The 27,657-nt window shown below is 38.6% G+C and overlaps 1 protein-coding gene and 1 long non-coding RNA gene across 8 annotated transcripts in view; one reads left to right on the top strand and one right to left on the bottom strand.

The window, feature by feature from the left end:
- Positions 1 to 10,981, top strand: part of LOC103279645 (uncharacterized) — a 31,131-nt gene extending 20,150 nt beyond the window's left edge. Inside the window, exon 6 of one of the 4 annotated variants that reach the window (XR_010002774.1) lies at positions 10,425 to 10,980. This is a non-coding gene — a long non-coding RNA (uncharacterized LOC103279645). Of the gene's footprint in view, positions 1 to 10,424 lie in introns of all 4 variants that reach the window. The other 3 variants (XR_010002776.1, XR_506908.3, XR_010002775.1) reach the window with 3 other exon arrangements.
- The window catches only part of ppp2r2b (protein phosphatase 2 regulatory subunit Bbeta), a 283,974-nt gene that overhangs the window by 58,731 nt on the left and 197,586 nt on the right, over positions 1 to 27,657 (bottom strand). For all 4 annotated transcript variants that reach the window (XM_062970418.1, XM_003224096.4, XM_003224095.4 and 1 more), the window contains 3 exons: positions 24,545 to 24,642; positions 19,950 to 20,115; positions 12,805 to 12,917 (listed from right to left, as the gene is read on the bottom strand). In XM_062970418.1, coding sequence (XP_062826488.1) covers positions 12,805 to 12,917; positions 19,950 to 20,115; positions 24,545 to 24,642 — 377 coding nt within the window. The remainder of the gene's footprint in view (positions 1 to 12,804; positions 12,918 to 19,949; positions 20,116 to 24,544; positions 24,643 to 27,657) is intronic.

Below are 27,657 nucleotides of genomic sequence, written 5' to 3' on the forward strand. Positions count from 1 at the left end.
TTCTAGTCCTAGATTATTTCACATACATTATTCTAGTCTCCCATAATTGTTTTTTTAAAAATTAATTCCTCTCTGGAAATTTTGATCACACTTTGTGGCAATCATCCTGGATGTACAAGCCTATTTCCACCGCTCACATATATTTCCTATCTCTCCATAAGGAATTCTGTCCAAAATGTTATTATCTGCCACCTTGCAATTATCACTATCAATCATCTATCTTGTTGAAATCCTTTAACAAGATATGTTTCCAAGTCACTATTTTGTATTTTTTGCCGCAGAACTGAAGTAAACTTTGATTTCATGTAAAAATATCCACTTATTTAAATGCATTACCTTCTTCCAAACTTTGTCCCAGTGGTAGTGGTATTGCTGTCAAAATGTCAGGGACAATTACAGCACACGCAGCAGCTAATAACTGTATGAATTTATTCAATGAATACTTAATCAGTTTGATTCCTGCAAAAAGTTTCCCACCATCTCTCTGTCTGTCTGTCTGTCTGTCTTTCCATATGTGTCTGTGCCTTCAAGGCACCTGTCAACTTATAGCAACCCCATGGATTCTATATGATTTTTAAAGGCAAGAAATACTCAGAAATGGTTTTGCCAGTTCATTCCACCAAATTCCTAGTTCATAAATACTGATTTACCCAACAATCAAGCCATCCAGTTTAAATCATGAATTTTAAACTCACTAAATTTTAATCTTTGTTCTGTGTATTTTAATTGCAGAAATACATTTTAATATGTGTATTTTATATAATGATTATGAGTTTTTAGCTATGTTATAACCCACCTCGATCCACAAGGAGAGGCAGGTAAGAAATAATAATAATAATAATAATAATTAGACCTGGCTATGACCTGGCTATAGACCTGGCTATGGCTCACGAATGGGACCCTGAAGAAGGAGACAGAAGGCCTGATCCTTGCAGCCCAGGACAAATGCCATCAGGACAAATGCAATTAAGGCCAAGATTGAAAAATCAGCTGATGACCCAAAATGCAGACTCTGCAAGGAAACCGACGAAACCATTGATCATATCCTCAGCTGCTGTAAGAAAATCGCACAGACAGACTACAAACAGAGGCACAACTGTGTGGCCCAAATGATCCATTGGAACTTATGCCTCAAGTACCACCTGCCAGCAGCAAAGAACTGGTGGGATCACAAACCAGCAAAGGTTGTGGAAAAAAACACGCAAAGATACTGTGGGACTTCCGACTGACAAAGTTCTGGAACACAACACACCAGACATCGAGTTGTGGAAAAGAACAAGGTTTGGATAATTGATGTTGCCATCCCAGGTGACAGTCGCATTGATGAAAAACAACAGGAAAAACTCAGCCGCTATCAGGACCTCAAGACTGAACTTCAAAGACTCTGGCAGAAACCAGTGCAGGTGGTCCCGGTGGTGATGGGCACACTGGGTGCCCATCAAAAGACCACAGCCGGCATTTGGAAACAATAGACATTGACAAAATTACGATCTGCCAACTGCAAAAGGCCACCCTGCTGGGATCTGCACGCATCATCCGAAAATACATCACACAGTCCTAGACACTTGGGAAGTGTTCGACTTGTGATTTTGTGAAACGAAATCCAGCATAACTATCTTGTTTGCTGTGCCATACAACGTCATTGACTGTATTTCTTCCATCTGCAATGAGTTACTGAATGCTACCCATGGGCTGGTTGACAAAGGGAATTTGATCAGTTGCTATTTAAATGACAAATTAAAGAGTGAATACTTCGTTGACTTTCAAAATGTTTGAGCTATGTCAGGAAGTCCAAAATAATCACACTGCAAAGAATAGATCTTACCATGAATCTGACATAGGTAAAGGTAAAGGTTTTCCCCTGACATTAAGTCTAGTCATGTCCAACTCTGGGAGTTGGTGCACATCTCCAATTCTAAGCTGAACAGCCAGCATTGTCTGTAGACATCTCTGAGGTCATGTGGTCAACATGGAGTACTGTTACCTTCCCGCCGGAGTGGTACCTATTGATCTACTCACATTTTCATGTTTGCGAACTGCTAGGTTGGCAGAAGCTGGGGCTAACGGTGGGAGCTCATTCTGCTCCCTGGATTTGAACTGGTGACCTTTTGGTCAGCAAGTTCAGCAGCTCAGCAGTTTAATCCACTGGACATAGTCTAGGGTAACACAAATATATCTATCTTCAGGGCTGAAAATTCTACATGAGATCACTTGAGCATGCAAATAGGGCCCACTGAACTCTTTGAGAAAAATTTTAAGTGCTTAGTACAAATGAAGGAAGCTTTTTCCCCCTTTTTAATTACCTTTGTTGCAATGGTTTGATGATGATCTGATCATTCAAAATTGATTAGTTCTGCCACATGAGTTTTATGGCACTTCATTCTTTTTAAAAAGCCAACGGTTTCAAATTACCCTATCTGTCATTAAAATGATAATGTTACTAAGAATGTCTGTGTTGGGTTTGTTTTTTTTAAAGTAATTTCTGTGCTGCAGAATAAATGTCTATTTGATACAAAAGACAAAGCTACAATTCTTGCGGCATAATTGCTTTTACTCTTAACATGCATTGTATGGCTGTAGTTGTAAACCATAGTATTTCTAAAATTTCTAAAATATGTTTCTAAAATTTGCAATGCACAGTGGATGATCTAGATTGTTATGGTTTATAGCAGGGGCTGTTACGAAGTGATTTTTAAATTTTTTTAGTGAAAGTGAGAGTATAAAGACAAGAGAAAGCCCCTGAAGTACAGATATTACACATTTAAGACTACAATATCACTCCTGTATCCATATAGGATACATTCTTGAACTTATTGTGGAAGCAAGAAACCATGGATAATAGCAAACTCTACTGCCAGACATTATCTCACAATTACTTTCGGGAACCTAAATGTTTTTGAACCTTTCGGAGCACAAAAATGCAGATTCTCTTTAAATAAGTGAAGAGAGCTGGAAGTTTATGCACTTCTAGTCCCAAACATATTCCATCCCGAGTTATTTCAATTAACGTTGGTGTCTCCAATTAAGTTTAAGAAAAATTCTTATCTGAAACTCCAGGGAGCCAATTTATATACACAACACTGAGTGAGCCAGTAAAATTCTGTTTGGTACATTCCTAAAAAGAGAGAAATGTGTGCTGAAAGCAATAAAAGTCAGAGGATGGAATTGGCTAAGCCACCTCTAAGTATTACTTGCCTAAGAAAACTCTATAAAATTTATGGGGCCACTACTAGTCTACAGGCAGCCATCTTCAGTGCTATGAAAGATTTATGGTTTGTACCTTGCTCGAATAATTATGAACTCCTTTGAAACTAAACCATGGAAGTATTAAATTTCTGTGTGCAAACAGTAAAAATCTAACTCTCTCTGGCATACCCGGGGCAGAGAAGAGGAATCTGGGATTCATTCTCTCTTGCATATTTGACACTTCCTTTGGAAGAAATTCTATTGAATATGTCTGGACTTCTTGGTAAACATGTAACTGATTGCAATTACAGAGCACAGACAAAAACAAAGGCTGAACTTTGCAAACTTCCTGTCCTATTGCCATGGGAATACCCATCTCATGTACTTAGGCAGAGCAGGCAATGGGCTCTGTTGTATTGCAAAGAACATCTATTACTTGTTCACTCATCTGACATGTCTCTCCAGATTACTTGGCGTTGTATTTTCACTGCATTACTATAACCTACTTTCCATTTCTTCCTCACATCCCAGAGGATTCCACTGGCAGGAAGATGGCTTTCTGGCATATTTTAAGACACAGAGAGCAAAGCAATGACAGGGAGAATAAAAGCACAACCCCCGCCTTCGCATGGTCTCCTTTGTACAGCTGTACTAGCATGGGGATTCCTTAGACAGCCACTCCTTGGTGCAAGGAAAAGTGGAGATTATGAATTTACTCTCCTGGAGCCACTGCCCTGAATGCAAAACAATATATTAAAGCTTGGTAACTCATATTTACTACAAACAATGCAGAATCTTGCTGGCACTCATCCTCAGTTGAAAAAAGAAGAATGGACACAAGTCTTACTCCAGTGTTCAACATCTGTATAGTGCAGCCTAAACATTGAACAGGTATGTCTGTTCCAGATTAATACTATTGGAAATGTATGTCCCAAATTACGACAAAGCCCTTATTAAAAACTACAAAATGTTTGTGAAACAGCACTAAAAATGAAGGAGAGGAAATGGCTTCATGTTGCTCTTTATGAAATCAGGTTATAAATCCAAGATTCTACTCCAGCTTCCAAGAACAACTTCAATAAGGTAGTAAGAGGGAGTTATGTGTAGGAATACTATGCACAAGGCCAATATTAACACCTGGAATCATTGGACAGCTGCCAGGGGAGCAGGATCCCAGAGGGACTCACTGCTGACACTTGCCTTGGGGCTCTCATACAAAACCAATTTTGGTCTGGTGCTCTGGACAGTGATGCAGAGGAGGGACTATTCAGAGCTTCCAAAGTTTTTTGCATGACAACTCCTATTGCAAAATAAAAACTATCACAATAAACAACAGATTATCATGATGGAACTGGAAGCATGTCCTAGGCTAACTATTTCTCTCCTCTAATATGCCATGAAGGGTGGAGGGTTTTTTTAGATGAGCCACAGCATTTTATTTTACATAGATTCAATAAAATATTATTAATCTTGACTATAATTTGTCCGAAACACAACACATTTAAGCCTTAGGCTAGCGCACTGCACTGTTTCAACAAGACTCAGATAAGATTAACCACAACTTAGGCTCTTAACATTAAACTGTTGCCTATTTGCTGGCATCCTTAGGCAAACACAAGGGGACTTTGTGAACGGGGGCTGGGATTCACTGCCATGATGATCAACTATGTTTCCCCATGATATTTGAACTCATTCACTGAAGAGAGGAGACATTGTGTGAATTTCTTCACAAACTCACTAGGAATTTAGTGGGAAATGGAATCCTGATCCTTCTGCTAAAGACTGCTGGGATGTGTTGGGGAACTTTAGTCTGGCCATCTTCCCAGTAATACTGAGCAAGATGACTGGGGATGGGGAGGTTAAAGCCTCCCCATTGCAGTTTACTTTGACGGGGATCTTTACAAGTGGCAATTCTGAGGCAGCAAGCCTGTGATTCCTATTGTCTTGGCACTGATGACTATAGCCTAGTGAAAAAAGTAGATGAGAATGAGTGAGGCTTTTCTAGATTGTAAATATAGTAGCTTACACTTGTGGGTTGGCTACCTGTTTGTCGTAAGCATTTTTATAGAACAAAACAAAGATGATCCACATTTTATCTTTAGAAAATACATAAAAAATAACAACAAACAGTAACCTATTCCCAGCTGGAATTGTTGACTCATGCTCATTGCAGAACAAACAAATGGGCAACTTTACCTCTTCATCCCCTAATTTTTTCTCAGATCCTATAAAACAATGCTTTTCATTCCATCTGAAGTACAAATGACAATGTATCTGGCACTCGAGAATAACCCAACTAGAGAAAAACACATGTAGCCCAAGTGGAAAAACTGGACATTTATTGTACAAAGAGGAAAATTCCTTGCTAGAAAGAGAAATAGCAGGGTTTGGCATATACCATTTAAGGAACATGACTGAACTGAGAATTAGATGAATTCTGTGTTGATCTGTCTCTTTATTTGCTATTCTGTTGGTTTAGCTGCTGGGGGTCAGCCATTCGCATCCAGAACTGTTAGTAAATATCTGAGAAATCAGCAGCTCAGAAAACAAGCTTGTGGGCATCCATCTCTGTCTTCCCAGAAGAGCGCCTGCTCTGTTCCTCCTTGCTTCAATAATGGGCAAACCTCTGTTTCAAAGGGAAAGTGAATCCTTTTTAATAAGGCTGCACACTACTAGGCAACCTCTTTTTGAAACCCTTTTTAGACTTCACCCAGAAAATTGACACAATGATTTATACGTTGAAAGCCTTTCTGATGCACACGTGTTGCATTTTGAGCTTCTGTGATGCTTATAAACCAATTAAATACTTTGCTCTTCCCCTTGTGGAACAGCCAGTGACATTGGCATTCACCTTGGAATCCCTGATGTCTTGGCATTCGAGCAAGGCCTACAAGGAGATAAGATGCTGATAGGTATGCTGGTTCCACTGATTGGGTGACATTCCTTTCATTAAATTAAAAGGGATGACTGCAAATTCATTATTCCATGCTAAGAAGAATGAAATTTGCACAGAGAAGGCGTAATGAGAAGCACTACTTTGATCAGAAGGAAGTGACATTCTATATACCTGGTTCCTTGTTATTTTAGATAGCACTTCAGAGAAGTTACTTTTTGGACTCTGACAATCCTCCAGAGAAAAAGTACATGTCAAGCTCTGCTCTAAGAGTAGATAAATCTGTTCTCCTTAGGATCAGAATGTAAGAGCATATGCTATTTCTCTAGACTTGATATTCAAAATACTCCACCAAAGTCCTTGCAAGGCAATTTCATTAGAAATATATCTGAACAGATTATCTTTGATTCTTGACTTGAACTCTAGGTCTGTACCTGGCCTTCCCACTGTTGTATCTTACATCTATACCTGTATGCCATTTTTTTCTTTTGTTATAACTAAGATTTTCATTAAAAGATTTGTGATTCATAAAACATGTTTTCCACTGTTGCTCTGATGAGATAAAATTGTAAAGGCACTAACACAACTAATATCCTGTTTCTGCTTTTAGCCAGTGCTACATATTTCATTTTTCCAAATAATAATAACATCGTTCTTGCTGATAGAAATGCTCACAATGAGGGACACTGTTTGGACACTCAAGAAAAATAACATTTTCTGAATTGGTAGTAGCAGCAAGTTGCTATACCTTGGGCAAAATCTTCCATGAGAACTAAAAGTGTTAACTGACCAGAACTGGTTTTGATTTGAACTTTATCAGGATGTTAATAACGAATCTTGTTGCCAAGGATGTAAGTAGTTAAACTCAAAGTATAAGAGAGAGTCTATAGTTCAGTGGCAGAATTGACACTTTCCAAGACTCTGACACCGGCATTTAAAAAGAATCTTGAATAAATGAGCTGGGAAATATCTTTGCCAGAAATCTGGGGGGAGTGCAAATATGTCAATCGAGGCATAACAACCTTTTATACCCGTAGGTATTGAAATTCCTTGTCTATTTTTCCACTGTCTCCCTGACCTCAACCCTTTATTACATGTCTCCATGTGCATAGATAAAGCTTATAAAAATACTTCTAATTTGTGGTCTGAATAAAAACACACCTTTGTTTGAAAAATATGTAAATAACAGCAACAGAGAAACAGATTAATGATAAAAGATCGTAATAGTAAATGAACTACAGGTAAAAGATCTGTGGTTTGTTTAGCCATTTGTAGTGGGAGAAACGGGTCAATGTGTTGATTTTCTAACAAGAAGTCACTGTATTTTTTAATTCTGGCTTAATGAGGTTTCTGAAAGCACCCAGAATGAAATTGTTGTTATTGTTATCCCGCCTTTTCTCCAAAATTGGAGCTTCTAAATTATAAGGCAGCTTACAAATTAAAATACAATTTAGTTAAAGTCCACAATCCGTCAACACTGAAATGGAATTAAACAGCACCGACATCTAAAAACAACTGAAACATAAACTTATTTGTTCTCGTCTTTACTGGTACAGCAGCCAAAAGGACTGAGCTATGAGGACTTTTCTAAATATAAAACATCTGTTTATTCAGGGAAAGTTCACCTTGGTCAATAGGAGAGATCTTCCTGACAGTGATAAATCACTGAACCCACAGGCATAAAAAATCCCAGTACTCTGTTGCTCAGTTCCTCTTCCAAGTCATTGACCTTCACAGATCCCCAGCCTCTGTATAATGTAATGGCTGTTAAAATGTTATTAAGAAAGGGGAACAGTAATAAGAAGAAATGTTAAAGTATTCCATGGGATGGGGGCATCAAAAGTCCTGACTATTGATTAATAGAATAAGATCATATTGTTAAATACAGTCCCTGAATATTAAATGGAAAAAAAGACTAAAGGCAACTCTTTAGACCAGAGTATGCAAAATAGTGGTCTGTGAATTGGTGCCAATAGGTTGCTGGTCTGTGGCATGTTTGCAACAAAGCAAGTGTTGCAGCCACTGGGCGCAAATAAGCTGCCACTCTCTGGCACACTGGGAAGAAAGAATTCTGCCAGTCCTTCACACCAAATTACTTGAGAAGCATTCTTCTAAAATAAAATAAAAATCCATTGCATATACTTATAATTGCCTCCTTTGAGAGGACCTTGATTACCTGAGGCGACATTTGCTAGAGTTGTATGTCAGGATGACTGTAGGACAGGCAAGGGCAAACTACGGCCTGAGGGCCGGATGCGGCCCCCTGGGCACTTACCTCAGGTCTTCCTAATTTTCCCTGTCCTATGGGCATAAGGATGCGGTGGCTCACTGTATCCATATGCAGAAATGACAGGCGAGGAAGGCACACAGCAGCTGAGAGCCCTCTGGAGCACTCTCAGCCACCGTGTGTCTCACTCTCCTCCCGGCATAAGGACGGTACAAGCAGCCCTGTCCTAATGTTGGGAGCACGGCTTGAGGAGGGCATGCAGAAGTTCAAAGCCCTCCAGAGTGCTCTTGGACATCGCCTGTCTTACCCTCCTCCTGGCATAATGCCAAGAGGACAGCCCGAAGATTGATTGAGGAGGATTGGGGAGGATGACTGGGGAAGTCATCGTATGCCTCATTTTCCTCCCGGCATAAGGATGGGGTGAGCAGCCCCGTCCTTATGCCAGGAGGACAACTTGAAGATGACTCGGGTTCTGCCCCGTCCCCTCCTGGCCCCACCCCGTCCCCTCCAGGCCCTCTCCTTTCTGGGCCCATCCCACCCAGCATGTGCCCTGTTGCCCTCCCTCCCAGCCTAGCCTGGCCTTGTCAGCCAGGTCCACAACGAGACCCCAAGGCAAAAAAGTTTGCCTATGCCTGCTATAGAGTGAACCAAAGCTTTGCATTCATTAATGCTGTAATGCTACTGCTGTCGGGGTGATGATGGAGGAGATTCATGTCAGTTGGGAAACATTCCAAACATATTTATGCATGTGTAGATAATATGCATATAGAATATATTCCTTACTGTGGAGCTGAATAATAATGAATAGTACTAGGCTACACTTCTTTTATGTCTCAAATTCTCTTTCATTGGTCCATGAAAATAGATTATTTTTAAGGAATAGAATAAGTTTAAAAGAAAAGGCCAAGCTGCTTCAGAGCCACTCAAGGACTATTTGAAAACGTAGGGATTCAAAAGTAACAACAGTAAGCAGTAGTCAGCGAGACAATAATAACCAGTAGTGAACAGTACTACTGTTTGTTTTGAAGCAATATAGTAGGCACATCTAACCGATGTGTAATCTTCATCATGTCAGACTATATCCACAGTTTGCTAATATTTGGAATACATTCAGGAAATATGAGACATTATCACTAAGGCACATCAGCAATATTGCCCTTAGAATGTAATCCTGCTGCAAAATCTCTTTGAAATCTTAATCTTGTCTTTGCATGTTTATATCACTCTTGTCTCTGTGTTGTGCGTAATCACATCTCTATTTGTAGTAAATTATACACTTTCTATTGATATTAATGACATGTTATATTGTAATTTATATATTTATACTATTTATATATTACAATTATTACAATATTTATATATACAATTTATATATTGTAATTTATATTGTATTTTTAATAGTTTTAATTGTCTTATGCGTTGTTTTGATACTGATTTTGTACGGCATTGAATTGCTGCCATTACCTTCGGGTGAGAAGGGCGGGATATAAGTGTTAGAAATAAATAAATAAATAAATAGAATGTGGTCAATATTTTATACTCCTCCAGCCATTTCCAGATGTCATATATCTTATGAAGATGAACTGCAGTCTTATGCCAATTTAGCAAGGAATAAACATCACAGAAGGGTGAATAAACACTTAAGATATTTGCTTCTGAGTAGGATTGTACTATACAGTTTTTCAGATAGTCAGCAAGTACTGCAGGATATCTTGACCATGTATTCCTCTCACCTCCCCCCTTCTTATGTTGTGCCCTATCTGAGGCATATGATTATGATCACTCTCAATGCATATCTGCCTAAAAATAAATGTGGAGACAGCACAGTGCATGCACAGTTTCAGATCATTTTCATATAGCTTGCAGATTATAAACCATTAAGGCCCATCTTTCCATCACCCTTAATGGTGTCCCATGTCTGTCATTGAAGTAACTGCTTCACTTTTCCTTATGCTAAAGCTGCCTATGGATCTGATTCTGAAAAGATATAGGTTTCCACTTGCAAATATGCAAAATAGCAAAAGTTATCAAAATGCTGTTAGGTCCAGAATTATCCATACATTGTCAGTCAGTCCAGCATCATCCCAGTAGTATAATAAAATTCCTTCTTTCTTTCAGGTCTTTAGCTCTTCACCCAAGGATCAGCACTGATTCTCCCATAACAACTTGCGCAAAAACAGTTACAATGAAAACCCAAAGCAATACATGGAAGAGGGGAATGTCTACAAGTTGTCTGCAGTATCCAGCACGGCACTTTTCACTGCTGTGTAAGGAGTGTCTGGTGTTCTTAACGAGTAACAAACTATCTTGCAGCATAACACACACATTGGCTTAACAGTAAGGAACGCCGAGTTCAATGGGAGTTACTCCCATGGCAGTGTGCACTGAACACATAATTGAAATTGTCTAGGAAGGGCTCACTACTACAATTTGTGACTTCTGCGTACTATAGGATTGGATCAATCTAATGAAACCACCAGAATAAAGAGGCTGCCACATGGAGAATTTAGGCAAAACAAAAATGCCAACTCTGTTTTTTTTGAGTCTGTGATCTTATCTTTTGCACACTGCATGTCTCTTTCTCTCTAATGCACAGAGATGTGGAAAAAGACCATGTCTTGGTAATAATGTTTCAATAATGCTCTTAAAGAAAAACAAAACAAGGTAATAGTGACAACTGGGCTGGGCTTTTGTATGGCTATACCAACATAATCATTTAGACTTACAAGATTTTTTTTGTAAGTCTCCTAAAGACAGTGAGAAAACACAACTGTCTAAATGCCATATTCAAAATGACAGCAAGAAAACACATAATAAAGTTAAAAATGTTTTCTCAGTCTTGAACAATGTGCCTACTAGCAAGAAAGGACAATGCAGTATGGAAGCCACTTGTTTCTTAGTGAGAATTAATTAGCTGTCTGGAGTTATGCCCTGGCTGGCCTGACTGGCAATGAAACCAGGAGCTATAAAGGTAAGCCAGAATAATCAAAACACTAAAATACATTGCTCAACATTAATATTGCACATATCTCTGTTAGACTAGTATGTTAAGCAAATACCCGATACTAAACCAGCCATTTCGTACAGTACAAGGCAGCAAGATGAAGAAATACAGTTCAAGGCAGCCTAGAAAATGTAACTACACACTTTCTTTATAAAATACATATTCATATATATACATATTCTAGCACAAATGTTCATTTGCCTGCATTAGTTGAAAGATTTATAGAAGTTCCTCTGTGCATGAAATATGGTGCTTTGAATGTGATTTTCCTGCTTCTTATTATGTTTATTTTATTATTTAGTCCCATTCTTCTCACCCCGAAAGGGGAGCTCAGAGCGGCCTTACAGAAAGGCAGCAATTTGATGCCATGAACATACATACATACATATAGGAAACATAACATATTGGGGGTTGGACTGGATATGTTGTAACATAGATTCTAATCAGCTATATGCCTAGATCACAGCAAATACATTTCTCTGCAAGAACTACCATTTTAAACCAGATTCTGTGTAGAAAGAAGAAAAGGAATAGCTCTGTCCAATGAGACTGAAATAAAAGTTATACAATGCATAATAGCACTGTTCACTTAATTCTAATGCACTTCAAACAGACTCTGATAAATGCACATGCGCTACATTAATGACTCTGGATTCAGCTTAAATTGCAGCTAAAACAGCCTGAAGGGTCTCTTACAAATATATTGCCACATTAGGTTAGGAGTTTACAACTCAACAAGGCAGCCTAATGTTCTTTCAGAGTTCTTGTACTGTAATAACGAGAAGATAAATTCCATCACACACCATTCTGTGTATAGATCATAGAAGAGTATAGCCAAGTTATTCTCTTGTCAGATTTGGAAATTGTATTTTCTTCTTGTCTGAGCATTTTATTATGTATATATAACAACACACAGGAAAATACAAATATGTAAACTTCAGTGCAAGCATTTTTTACAGTACCTCAAGCCGGCAGTACTGCAATCTGCACACAAGAAAATTTTGGGCAAGAATCCTCTCTCTACTTGGAGCCAATTAGAAATACACAGCAGTGAACTTTCATTCCCTCCAATTAACTGACTTTCAAGTCCAAAGAGAAAGAAAGGATGGCCACTAAAATATGACTAAAGTAAACTGAGAATCCAAACCAGATGCAAAATAGGCACATTTGTTTTACAACTGTATGGCTTAAAGATTTTATTATTTCTCTCCCCCCCACCCCTTTGTGTGTGCGTGTTTGTGTATGTTATCTAAATTTTAGATTGCATGCCTATATATTTAGGTTAGAGCCACTGGTTTAGGTTGTTTTACTTGTATGAAGTAAATATGTATGACTTTGGCATTGCTACACATATGTAAAGAAACAAGGGATTTCAGGCAGTGATTTTGGGGTATGTGTGATAATACTTTGTAGAAGAAGCATATGTTAAAATTATTTTCTCCTCTTTCCACAAAAAGCAAGAACAAGGTATTACAAAAATAGCAGTTGTCTTACCCGTAGTGTGGTAATTGTTGAAGGGTCTCGCAGCCTTCCATCCTCATCTTTGAGATTGTAGCCTTCTGGTCTTTTATCTCGTTCACTGACCTTCCATAGTTTCACAGTTTTGTCTAGTCAAGAAAAGGAATAGACAATTGAGAAGTTCTGTAAGTCACACTGAATGTTACTGAATTATTATGAATTTAATACTGAACAATATTCACCTGTTATTTATCTTTTACAGATCTCAATATATGAACAGGGCTTTATTCTGTCATGTATGTATATCGTTGTTATCATTTTATAGCTGAAAAACTACTGCTGATAATGTGGCTGAAAGCACTAAAGAAATCTATGGCTACAGAAAACAGTGGGAGGCTTCTAACCAAACCTCTATCCACTGTCCCATATTCTCCAACCCATCTCTCACACAGTTGGATGCCAGTAGGGAGCATAAGCAGGTTGGGTTCTTGTTCAGACCAATATAATCAAACCTGCCCCAGAACCATTTGTGGGTCAAAGAGTATCACCTTGCCATTTTGTTTTCAGGAGGAGGAGGACAGCAAGAGTTGGAAGGCTACTCCTTTGGGAAAGCTCTGTAGATTCCATATCCAAGTATACACAACTCTTTCAGCAGTGCTTCTATGGGTATAACAACAATAATAAAAGAAGTACAGTGTCTAGATCAAGGGAAGTAATGGTGCCCCTTTATTCTACTTTGGTCAGACCTCATCTGGAATACTCTGTCCAATTCAGGGCCCAACAATTCAAAAGAGATATTAACAAGCTGGAATGTGTCCAGAGGAGGTTGACTAAAATGATCAGAGGTCAGGAGACTAAGTCCGATGAGGAGCAGCTGAAAGAGATGGGGATGTTTGGTCTCCAGAAGAGAGACATGGTCACCATGTTTAAATATGAAAGGATGTCATTAAGAGGAGAGAGCAGGCTTGTATTCTGCTTTCCTAGAGACTAGGGCTCAGCAACAGATTCAATTATCAAGAAAAGAGATTCGACTTGAACATTAGGAAGAACTTCCTGCTCATAAGAGCTGTTCAGCAGTGGAACTCACTGCCTCAGTGTGTGGCAGAGTCACCTTCTTTGGAGGCTACTAAACAGAGGCTAGATGGCCATGTGTCAGGGGTACTTTGATTGTGCTTTGCCTGCATGACTTGTGTGGTCTCTTCCAACTCTCTGGTTTTAACACTACCACCTGAACAACATTACTTTATTTCTCAGAACAAACACATAAAGAGGAAATTTGAAAGGGATTCCTCAGTCTGTCTAACAGGGCTCCATCATTATGCTGCTAGGCAGCTGCAGCAGGTAGCTCTTCTTCGAAATGCACTGCACACACAGGAAGAGCCAACAATTTGGAGGGTTGTTGGTTCTGAAGGGTAACCTGCTTTTGCGTATCCTCAGGCTAAAGTACTACTAGCACTTTAACTGAAAAGTGAAAATTTTAATCTTACCTATGAATTTTTGTTAATATAATCCATTCTGTGCTAAACTGTTATTGGAGGGGTTTGTGTGCTGTCATAGAATCACAGAATTGAAGGAGCCCAACCTCCTGCTATTACTTCAATGACAAACTTGTATTCTCAGGATGCTACCAGCCTAAATCCAAAAACGTGTCAGAATTTCCCCAAAGCACTGCTTTGCTCTTTCAGCAGTTTGCTCCTTTGCTCTTTTGTATATCACTGAGATCAGCTGTAATATCTGAGGTATGAGGGGAGAAATCCCTCCTGTTGCAAATATGAAATTCCAAGTCTAATTTCTGTGTCCTAGAAGAGGGATCCTTCCCAGGCAGGCAGGCAGGCAGGCAGGCAGGCAGGCAGTCTTCCCTCCTTCCTTCAGAACAGAAATACACAAGTAAGACCAGAATCCCTCCTTCTGACTGTAGTATACTAGTGTGAGAAGTTTTCCTTGGCTGGGGTGGTTTCCTTCTTTGGCTAAAGCTAAATGTAACCACACAAACTGAAACTTTGGCAGTCATCCCTCAGTTTATCAGTTCAAGACTCTTGAAGCAACAGTGATTCTAATCTACATTGTGAACTTCTGTCAAATGATGGGAAAGATAATGTTAGTAAAGCTGTCTTCCTTGAAAGATTTCTAAAACTTCATGAGGGATGATTAGGAAATTTCAGATTCCTCAGAGATATTGAAAGGCTTAAAATGAGAATATTAAACTTATGCAGGGGGGGGGGGGAACAAGTATCCCCCTTCCCTATTTTTCCCAGAAATGAATCACACAAGATACCAAAACAGTTTTTTTTCTTTCCAGATATTTAAACATAGTTCGTTTTGTCTATTTAAACAAAGAAAATAGTGACTAAGCATATTCATTTAGCCCAAATTAGGGTTTTTAAATATTTTCTCTCTCATGCAGCAATGATTATTAGAATTTTAAATATGCACATGCATTTCTGCATAGAGAGGTTTTGGTAGTGTGGCATCTGATTTTATTTCAGTATAGTTACAAATCTAAAAGTATATAATTACAAAGAATCCATTTCACATTTCTTATAAAACCACATGGCAATTTTTGCTACTGTTTGGCAAAATAAAGAACATTCACGATTGCTCTGTCTTTAAATATTTCAGCAAGACTTTTAAACCATACACTACAAAGTTAAATGTCTGCTCTGAAAGGCTGCTAGTTGTAATCTAGGTACCAAAACTGAACACTCTGCACATTGCATATGTCAACCTTGATGATATTTACTTGGGTCTGGGATAAGGGAACATCTTTGACAAGAAAACTAGCATTCCATAAAAGCAATCTAGAATTACACGAGAGTTAACGACTTTAGCTGAGCTTTGATTGCAAGAGATGACATTGCAAGTGCAGAGAGTGACAAAGTACAACCCAGAAAGAAGACCAATCATGTCCGCAATTTACTAAAAAGTCAGGTTTCCCTGCTTTCTTCTTGCAACAAAAAAATAAATAAAACTTGACGTTTTATCATTGACGGTGAATCTACGGTAAATTCTACAATTGCCAGCTTGCCCAGCAGGTGGATATCTCCATTGGCTTCATCATTTCGCTGTCAACCCATTTATCCTGTGCCATGAAGTCATTCAGAGAAAGAGTCTCAGAAACACGTGACTTTTATTCTGAATAATGGTGTTTTCTTTTCCCCTTCCTGGCAGGTGTTCTATCAGCAGTTTGTCACAGCGCTCACCAGCCTTTTAAGGCAATCTTATTCATCTTCATCTCCATCCACACACCCCCGCCCCAATGGCCCTTGCTTTCTGGGGATTCCAGTTGACTCCCATTAATACTGTTGTATCAACTCATTTTGATGTTAAGACCTTTCCACAGCTTATGCTGTTTTGGGAATACTGCAGAAAAATATGGAGATCAGTGTAGAGAAAGGGAATGTGAAACATTTTGAGATCTTTCTAGCGTATGAACACATTTTCCAGAATAGAAAGATAATACCCTTGTTAATCTAAAAACTGTTTAAAAACTCAATTAATGAAACATTAGGCTACATAATTAATCTTCATTGTGTTTCAGGGAATCTTCCCCTCACATGAGTTTGATAACTCTTGGAATTTTATTAGAATGATCAATAGGGTAAATTCTGTAACACAAAGTAAGTTGACTATGAAAGATAATTAGACCTTCCTCTTTCCCCTCTTTTAATTAAGTCACATCCATCTTAAGGCTTCATTCATCCTACTAACATAACTGGATCCTCATGATATTTATCTGAACGTAACATGAAGCATAAGCTTACAGAAAAGCAAAATGAATTAGGAATATTTCTACGCTCCTTTAATACAAGGGAGTGCAGCTCTGCCATGGCCTCCTTCATAGCAATCATGAGGTGTAAGAAATGTTTCCAAGGTTATTGCTCGATTGGGGTCACTGCATTTTTTGTCTTTAGCCTGATTGCACTTTACAATTTAAATCAGGTCAAATTGAAGTGTGGGGGTGTGAATGACTTCCTTATCTTTCCATTCACAAAGACATATTCACTCCAGTTCTGAAAGAAGAGGTCAGTCATGTACGAGACAGCTAATAAAAGCATACAGAAAAGCTCTACTGATGGATTCTTGCATGCTTAGAATCAAACTGATCAATATGTTTGTGACCAATTCTTTTCATCATTTTTTCCTGAGTTTTTTTAAGTTTTATTTTTATTTTACAGGAATGCCTCTCGTTAATCTAGTGTAATTTTTGTGGCCTTTTCTGTTAAATGTCCTCTCTAAGATGTATAGACCCACAGCACAATTTCCTGCAACTCCTAATTATCACAGTGACATCAGGTATATAAGACACAATGCAAAGAGTAAATGGAATAATTGAATGGTAGCGAATGGCATACCTTGCCTTGCTGTTCCTCCTCATTAGAAGTGCTGTAAATCAAAATATTTTAAAAACTGATTTGCCACCAACCTACCCATATGTGGTTTATTTATTTATTTATTTATTTCGTGTCAGAAAGTACTGCATAGGAATAAATTTAAAAGTGATGAAATAAAGGAAATCACAAGCATCTAAATAGTTTTAGACCAAAAGCGGGCAATAGCGACCGCATTGTCCGTAGCTTTAAACAGCTCTTCCTCCGTACATGAGGCAGGACATTGTGGGCAAGCATACATATGAGGAGTTGTTTGTTCTGCTCCACAGTCACACAAGGTGGAGGATTCCTCCAGGTAGTGACATTTTGCCAAGTTGTCTTTTGATCTGCCCATAGAAAAGAGCCTCCTCAAAGACTGAATGAATCCAGTCAGGCATCCCCTGGGCAACGTTTCTTGTAAACGGCTAATATTTCTAACCAAAAAGCTTTAAAACTTTTAACATACGGAGTGAAAGAACAACTGAAACATTTTATGTTCTTATATCACTATGATTGGTGATAGGACATCCAGATTTTATCCTTTGCTGTTCACTGCACTGGACTCAAAACTAAAGGAACGATAACTCAGCTCCATATAATGAATATGAAAGGTTAGTCTCCCTGTAAGATGACAATATTTCTGCCACTTTAATCAAGTATGTGTGCTTTTACATTGGAGAAAGGAAAGAACGGAGGAAATGCCAAGCTAACAAAAAAAAAAGACAAAGAAATGAAACATTCTTGCTGTATTTTGCCTCTGGACATGCAATTTCAAATTCTTCTTGCAACTTCGAAAGATTTCCTGCATATACAAATTGCCTAGGAACCTTCCAGGAAAACCTCCACAGCTTCATTTGAAACTGCTTTAAATAATGTATTTTCCCCTTCTCGTCTTGATATAACGATTCACCTGAGGTTACATAATGAGTATTTTTCTGACATGACACAAACATTATTTTTCAAACCCAAATATAAATAGTATATATACACTTGGGTTTGAATGGTTATATTATTCTGAATAATATAACACATAAACTATTATATATAGAATTACTGACAAACTAGATCCTGTATATAAAGATCAAATATGCTTCACTAGCACACTAGTCATCATTAACATCTGTTTTCATGTTATATACCCGAATTTAAAATAAACCAGTCCCAGGGAGCATAGGACTGGGGATACATGGATTAGAACAGGGGGCTTTTATTTGATTCAAGCCCCACCCCCGAAGGAAAATGAATCATTTATAGAAAGTAAAAATGCTAAGAAATATCCCACACTCTATTTCAGCAATATTTATTTCAGCTATCTAAAGTCTTCTTAAAATTGCTGTGATCTGTCATAGAGATCTGTGTGAATACATGACTGAGACCAGTTCAAGCAGCATCGGTAGAAGTAAAAGAGAGAGAGGGTAGCCAAAGAGAGTTGTCCCAGAGTGCATCTTCACTGCAGCATTAATGTAGTTTAACACCATTAATTCTATGGTGTAGAGTCAGCCTTAGTCTCCATTCAGAGAGGAAGCTGTCTGTTTCCAGTCAGCCTATTTCCACAGTGCCTGATTTATCTGTAGATTGTTAAACCGAAAAGCACAGTGGCAAAGCAGCCTTGGCAAATGCTGACTTCCTAAAGTGTCTTTCATTTCAAGGACCCACTCAGAAACCAGGCACCATGGTGTCGGGCTGCTTAAGACCCAGGACCTTCCTGTCTGGATAGAGGTGACTTTCCCTACTTTCTCCTCCATATGAAACTTTAATGGATCCCTGGAAAAAGTGCACCTGAACCAGTGTAATGGTGCACCATCAGGATTCCAGGCTGAATCAGGGAGGCCTCTTTGCACTGACAATAAACATACAGTTAGTAAGGTTGGGCAGTCAGCACATATGCTCTTGCTATACCTTTCTTCCAAATGCTAAAGTAAGGCTTTCACTAATCCAGTTGTATGAGAGGCTTCAAGGGGCACAACTCCACTTAAAAATCCAGGTGTGTGCTCCTTGCTTGCCTTGTTTAACATTTAAATCATGGGAGAGGTATATCAGTCAACATACTGCCAAATTCTCTAGTGCCACATTAGATCAAGAGGGGTAAAAAAACAGGACGGGCACATGTAGCACATGGGCCACACACCTCTGTGGTAAAGCGGGCTGTAGATAGACGGTAGATGACATGGTAGATGAGGACTTGAAAGCTGGAAGGAGGCATGTATTTCCCAGCAAACATGGAGAATGATGTCAAAGCTGCTTGAAGCACTCAAGTGCCTCAGAGGCAGGAATTATACACAGCACATGATTTCTGTAGAAAATGTCCCTTCATCCTTATTCTCTATGCCACAAAGAGCTTGGAAACTTTACTATTACAACTCCCAAAGTCCGATTGCCACAGTAGTTCACAATGACTGGAGGATTCTGGGAGCTGGGGGACAAAAAAAGAAAAGGGAATTTCCAATCCTGGCCTGGTATCATCAGATTTGGCTTTTGGCCAGACATATGAAGGAGGGGGGAATGAAACATAGAGTGAGATACATGATAAAAATTTAGGACAGATTGCAAAAGGAAAGATGTAAAGGAACACAGGATTGTTCATTTACACAAAATATTGTTAATGTCTGTCATTATAAAAAAAATCAGCCACTTCTGCTATTTTTCTTTTTCTTACAACACCTGTGTGGTTTCGCTGCTCCATCTGTGTGGGAGATAAGAGATATGCTTACCTTTCCTACGGAGAGATTACAAATACGATTATTACAAGCCAGCAAAGCACTGCAGGATCTTTGTCTAGCAACCAAACAATTACCTCTTATTATCCCAACATACCATTGGTGGAGAGAAGAAAGTAGGCTGCGTTCTGCTGGGGGAGCCATCGTATTTTATTGATCTTCTCCTCTATCTCTAAGCTCTTCAGGTAATCGAACTCAGGTTCATGGCTCTGGAATGTGCTGTAAACATTATATTCACCCCTGCGATGGGGCTGATTTTTGCTCTGCGGGGAGTGGGAAAGAAACAATAAAGGGGTTCTTAAAAGAGCCAGAACTGGCAAATTTTCAATTGATTCTTTTGTTCTCCAAGGATTGTTAAAAGACAGGGAAGTGCCTGATTATGGTGACACATTACAGTTTAGATATCAAAGCAGACACAAGAGATGTTTCCGACACAATGCATTCTCCTTATGTGTCAGCTTCTGTGCTCACTGGTGATAGGAAGCAGGAGGAGCACATTTGTTTTGTTTCAGGAGTGAATGGGGCTTCCTAATTGTTTATCTCCAGGTCAAATTGGCAAGACAAAAAAATGGCTGAAATCAAGAGACGGATACCACTATTTGGCTTACACACAGAATCAGACCCACACCGGGCAATAAAGCAGGCCTAGGTGATTTCCCTGGATTTAGGGAAAACACATACCTTTTATCAGGCCATCTGCATCCCAAATCATTTCTATAGAATTCACCTCTAGAGCCCATGGAGTCAATTTCACCAAGTTTCCCTCATTTTCAAGATTACGGCCCAGGATCAGACTTTTTCCAAAATAGGATATTACAAGAAATCAATTGTGATTATGAAAAATGCTCTTAGACCTAAAACAATGTGTGTAGAGTGTGTGTGTGACAAAATCCTTCCTCCTGGGCCATAAAGAACGTGAAAAGCCTATTGCAGTTTTAAAATATTAATGAGGGACACTGCCTGGAGGGGAGTTACAGCACAAGGTGACCAGATTTTCCCTATAAGACCTTCAAGTATTTGAAGTGAATAACAAGAAATAAATTAAGGGTGCTTCCATACAGCCCTTAAACTTGTGCCGAAGCAGGTTAAAATAACCAGCTTCAGCACAGGTTCCTGTCTACAACCACCCACCAAAATGCCACCCAGGCTTTCCCAGAGTGGTGGCTAAATGCCATCCCAATTGAAATCGGGATGGTCTGAAGCCACCCCAAAGCTTCCCAATTTCCCCCAAAAGATTCCTTTAAAAAGTCCATGACCACCATAACTCCTCTTCTTGCATCCTTCTGGTGTATGAAAATGACGCCTGAGGAGATGGGAGGGGTGAGGACGAAAATCCCTCCTGTCCCATATCCCTTCGCATGTCATTTTATCATGCCAGGAGGACATGAAGAGAGGAGTTATGGTGGCCATAGGCCTTTTAAAGTAAGTTTTAGGGAGAAATTGGGGGCGCCCTCCTGCACCTTTGGGCTCCAGGAGCCCAGAACATGCAGGATTTCTGTGGGGACTTACCACTGGGAATGCAGAAGAAATACTGGGAGTGAGTTCCCACAGGCCCAATATCTCATTAATCCCAGATCTAATGACGTATTTAATTAATTTGGAACAAGCCAATGAAACCTTGGGTTGTTTCCGAATTGATTGGTAAAAACTGAGACACGCCCCACGTTTTTGGTCTGTCTCAATGGGCCCTAAGTGGCTCAGAGTTGTACACTGTCATGTAGCATGTCTGAATGGCAACAACTAGCCTGCTTCATTGGGAGACTTAATTCATATAATCCAGGTATCTATTTCTTTCTTTCCTGTATGAAATTTCACAGAATAGTGAACTAGAATGTGTCTCATTTTTTTCTTGTTCTTGTATTTAATCTCATATAATTACAGATGAAAATTTCATACATTGAGAAGATATATAACAGGAAGTCTGGGCTTCAATCTTTGATAAAATAAAACCTATATAATAGACTGTCTCTTTCTCTGCTCTCCTTTCCCTGGCAGATAAAGACCTTTTTATTAAAGCAAGCTTTTAGTGACCAACAGGGAGTCTTCAGTTTGGGAGGGGGGGTATGCACTGTATTTTAAACTTTGTGTTTACATGATTTTATATTTAAAATATTAATGGTGTTGAATTTGATGGCCATTTAATTGTGTTGTAACTTTCATGTTACAGGCACACATCAGTTAATAAGGCTTCTGACACAGAAGTAGCTTTATGTATCACACACACAAAAGCTCAGCCAAGTCCCATTCATTTATTCTCTTCTGTCTAGTATTAATGTTTGTTTTTTGCAGCATTGGCACTGGAAGAATGGTGAAGGGGGGCTGGAGAAAAACAGATTCTTAATATTGAGTTGCAGTCAGTCATGTGTCTGCAGTAAATAATGCAACAAGGGTTGACCTGGGAAAGAATGAGATTCAACTCTAGCTGATCCTACTGTAGCTGTGAGTGCCTTACTATAACAGGCAAGGTAAACAGCTGCTTTCCCCAGAATCATTTACTGAGCATGTGCGAAGAGAAAAAAAGAAGGAAAAGGGGAAAGCAGATTAGTTTTTCTTCCAGCAGTTACCTTGCCAAGTTAAAAAATGCAGAGATGTAAATTTTGCCATGAAAATGAAAATCACAACAAAGGGGAGATTGTAGAAAGAAAGAAAGAAATCATCCCATTATGCATTTTAGAAGATTTCAAGTGCCTTGTAGAAAATTCATAATGTTTACTTATGCAATGCTTATCTGAACTAGTCATTTCCTTTCACATATGCATAATGTTAACTTTTAATAACAAGTTTGCTGAAACATGATATATCAGCTTTTTAGTTAATCTTAGTTTTGCGCCTTAAAGGGATTTATATTCCCATACTAAGAAAATTCAGAAGATAAATATACATATATAATATACATTTACATTATATAAATTGTATAAATTCTATATACCTTCTCCCAACTAGTCTGAGTTATTAAAACATTTATACACACACTAAATTCAAAAGACTAATCAGAATTGAAAAGACACCACAATAATGCATATCATTTTTTAATACTATTTACTGGTATGTTTTATTGACTATTCATTATATTTTAGACCCATATGTGCTATTTCACAGAGACCACACTGAAGAAAGAATTACTACAGATTCACCAGGTTTTTCAATCTAAATTGGATGCCACACTTCATTGTCCTTATTTGCTGTCTCATAAAAAAGTTTGCCAGTCTGCCTCATGTATTATTATCTTGATAACATAACTGATAAAACCTACCCAAGTTAAGTCAAGTTGGTTTAAACAGTGAATATTTATTTACTGTAATTTTGGGGTGGATAATGTAATTTTGGGATGGCTAACATGGTCACATATTGGAAAACAAAGAGGCTTAGAGACTTGACACTTGTATCTCTAGTCCTATAAGTGTATCAATTTACAATAATGCATTTCATGACATAACTTTAATTCTGGCATAACAGAGAATTCATGCTTATTTGGTGTAGGGCAGGGGCTTGGGATTCAGCAATACAGCACATGCTCTACATACAGAAAGTTTCAGGTTGAAGTCTTTAGCATCTTCTGTAGGGTTAGGAGGGTATTTTGCCTGGAAAACTGGAGTGCCTCCAGCCACACAGGAATGATGAAACAAGCCAATGTGGTGGAGTGGGTGAAGTGGCCATCAGAAGAGTTGGGAAAGGGGGATAGGGAAGATAAAATTGATGTTATTTAAATACACTGATGATTAGGATTATTAGCCATTACCACAGCTTATATAGTAAGTTTATTTACAATGGGAACTGTCATAGTTATCAGTGGTTTCAAGTAGTCGGTTAGTGAATGTGCCCTCTTTACTGCTTTTCAAAATATTGTAAGCCTAGGATAGACCAGAGTGTGCATGAAGATAGCTACCCCTGACTAATTCTGCTCAGAGAATCTATCTGTGCCTTGTTTGCAAGTAATAGATTGTCAGTGGGTCTGCAACTACACACTCTAGCTCATATTAGAAGTTTATATATAGTGGGCAAGAATCCACAAATATACCACCTAGATGTGTATGAGACTTAAATGCTTTCAAAGCAAACAGGATTCATTTAAAAATATATATATATGCAAATATATTTTACAAGCTTGCTAGTTAGAATAAAAAAAATAAGCCACATACATTCATTAAGCAACTGAATTAACAAAATTGAGACATTGACATTATTGTGCTTTCACTATAATATTTGGTTATATGTACATTTTTAGCATTTTTAGGGGAAAATGTTTTTCACTGACTTGCATAAATCGAGACCATCTCCACTACTGCTGTGCATCAATATACCCCATAATGAAGCCTGTGCAAAGTCAAAGCTATCTAAAGTAAGGAAGTTCTGCTAAAGATTAAACTAAGCAGACTTTAAAAATGTCATTTGGCTGGGCAAATATAAAGCAGTTGGCTTTCTCTGAATTTATGATGCTTCAGCATTATTCCATTTACATTAGTTTCTTAGCCTGCAATGGCTGTTAAAGGAAGCAAAAAGATGTGGAAAAACGACATTTGCGGGGTGCTTTTGGAGACAGAAACTGGCCTATTGATGTTAATGGCCTTTTTTGCAATTTTTAGTTTGCAAGAAGAGAAGCAGGGTGAAGAGTGACACACAAAGATTAGGAAGCAGCAGGAAGTGTCTTTTAAAAGGATAAAAATGGGCATTTTTGCATTCACCAGCACTTACCTCCTGCTCACGTTGAAATATTACAACGCGACCCCCCTTGTCCCCTGTCGCTAGTAATTCTCCTGTGTGGTTGAATTCTACTGTAGAGATAATGTCAGCTGAAAAGAAAAAGACAAAGGCAATTTAAGTTAACTGCAGAGTGGCTTTACGCTAGCATCTAAAGGCCTCATTGCTTATATGGTTACAGGAACAACTACTGTCAGAGTTTTGCCTCCCCGGTGGAATTTCTACAGAGCACTTAGATTTTCTATTGTACTTGAATATCATTAAGGGAATTCATAGGCATCGTTAGCAAAGAAACGTCAAGATTTAAAACTCCATACAAGCACTTTTCTCAATAGTTGAACATGGTGATCTTTTTTGTCACTAGCATAAGCCTCTGCAGTGTTAACACCGGCTGGGAGGCAGAAGGACTTGTGTGAGGACAGCACTTTCCCTGCCACCAGACAGCACTTTACAGCTAGCACTTTAGTAATGATAGTCAGTAAGATTCACTTTTCATGTCCTTGTGGCATTTATAGAAAGAGTAGCTTTGCTACAGGGGAGGGGGAAATTCCTTGGCTGAAAATAGTCTGTTTTTTCTTTAAAAATAAATCGATTGAATGCTAGAAATTAGGAGGGAACGGCTTCAAAATACCATTATATATATATATTTAAAGAAATAAAAGATAACCAAACAGCAGAATACTGAAGACAATGAAGGAGCAACCCTGTTGATGTTCTGCACTTTTTTGCTTGCTTTTAAAAGACTATTTGTGGATTCTCCTGTAATGGCAAACGGTATTGGAAAAGCCCAGGGAAGCCTCATATGAACTATCCAACACAGTACCAGTGACATGTATAACTATGTTCTATGCTGCATATGCAGTCACAGTCAACATATGGGCTGGAGGTTAAACTCATGTTTCAAGCATTTTTAGATCATGGATTGACAGGATACTACATCGCTGCAGCAAAAAAACATGATCCAAAATAAAGATATCTACATCTATCACAATAAGTATGCAAACCCTGCAATATACTGTGCTAGTTTAGAAATACATAATGCCTCCTCCAGCAATTATCAGTTCCACTTCTAAGTTCTGAAACATGAAGCAAGATGGAATACTGTGCTGATTTAACTGTGGCTCGCGTCTGGGTCCTAAGTATGCAGCAACAAGTAAATGCAACCATAGAGATCAATCAGTGTCTCTACTGCTTTGCATTTCACCACCATGCTACTGGAATGTATCTTAAAATTCATGCTATAGAATCAACATATGCAAAACTACAGAAGGTGAACATAGACATGAAATCTTTTAATACAAAGGAACTTCAACGGAAACAGCATAAAGATTACCACATTATTTTTTCTCATTTCAACAGTGAAGAAATAATCTTTTTCGTCATTCTGAAAGATATCTATTTTGATCTCTTACTTCCTGATGGAAAGGGCATAAGGTAACGGCAAAAGGAACAGAAGACTGGCTGAGAGACAGAAGGACTGATGTTGTAGATATGTTGTTGGGTTGATTGTCTATTTGGCTTTATTGTCACTGGAATTAGGCTTCAAAAAAGTAACTATTAGATAACAAAAAAGTGTAAGAGAGTTACACATAATGTTCTTCCTTCCCTTCACCATACCATCACTGCTACTGTGCCCTCAACTCCAGTCCAGAAGCAGTCTGGAGTGATGATAGTGTTTTGGAAGTGTGGACAGCTGAATCGGGCTGAATCTAGCTTGAACCAATGCCCACAAGTGTATCACAGGTCTTGCAGAGGCTTCTGGATGATGTTGCTTCTGGTGCAGTCACAACACAGTGCCCAGGTATGAGATCAGCACAAGCAACATCACCAGCAAATCTCTGTTATGAAGCTGCTTGTGGCCACACCATAGCACGCTTGGCCCAGCCATTGTCTGGCTACCAAAATGGCTCCAGAGCTGTTTACCATCCAATATGTGGATATGTGTAAATCTGGCCTAAAACTCAAAGCAGATTTATCATTCCACTAACAAGGGATCCACCTGCTGACAATGAGTGGGAATTAAAAGATGGCAGTGAACAGAGGCACTCAGGACCCAGTATCAATTCCAGGAAAGGGGCCTGGATTGAAACGACACGGTGGAAAAGAGAAGGCTGAAGAGGTAAGGAAAAAGGTGAAATGGAAAAGAAGCATGCATGTGATTCCAGCAGGAAGAAGAGAGAGCTCTGAAGTCAGTCCTGACACTCGCAGCAAGTTTCTACCACATGTGTGAAATACAGATGCTGAGAAATTCAAACAGGTTTACTCAAAAATTGAATCCAATCGAGTTCAGTGGATCTGTGTCCTAGAGTAGAACCCAAATTGTCTACAAGGGACCAGTCTTATAGTTCATATAAATATATTTTAAAAGCATTTTAACATTGACAATTCCAAGACTGCTACTCTGTTTTGATCATTCATTCCTCAACCTACTTTTGTAGTGCAACTGATTATTAGTATATCACTATTAATAATTCATCAGTCAAAAATTGGCATAAAATATATTTGAGAAGGGAATAGTTAACTTGCAAAAGCTTGACTTTCAATAAGTGAGGTAAAGAGGTATTTATACTGCATCCAGGTAAGCAGACAGCCTGCTGAGGAGTGGATTTTTCAAAGCTATTCTTGGAAAAAATGTCAGAGGTTAATTCCTTTGCAATTATTCCCTCCTTGTCTTCAGCAATTGCATCTTCAGTACAGTTTTCAGTGAAGGCAAAGTAGGAACAGGAAAAGAACAGCAATATCACTAGCTAAAGGCTTCTTATTGTTTAGAAAATGCAAGTATTTTAGCCTTTGGCGTCCATATTCATTATCTAAGAGAATAGGTTTTATGGTGTTATAAGTTGTTTTCAGACTATGATTGCCACAAGCTTTCTGTTTATTCAAAAGATTTTGGTACTGTCATTAAAAAGAACGGGGGAATGTAAGGAATGATTTTGTCCATTTGTGTTGAACACTGTGGTAGATGCTGAATGACTGGGCACGAATGAAGAGAATAGCCATTTAGGAAGCTAGAACAGAAGTCAAAGCCCAACACACTCAATAGTTTTTTGCTCTGAAAAAAACATCTCATGTCACATCACTCATGCAACACAATTACAAAAGTGCAT

This window comes from Anolis carolinensis, chromosome 2 (assembly GCF_035594765.1).
Source record: "Anolis carolinensis isolate JA03-04 chromosome 2, rAnoCar3.1.pri, whole genome shotgun sequence".
In the NCBI taxonomy this organism is placed as follows: domain Eukaryota; kingdom Metazoa; phylum Chordata; class Lepidosauria; order Squamata; family Dactyloidae; genus Anolis; species Anolis carolinensis.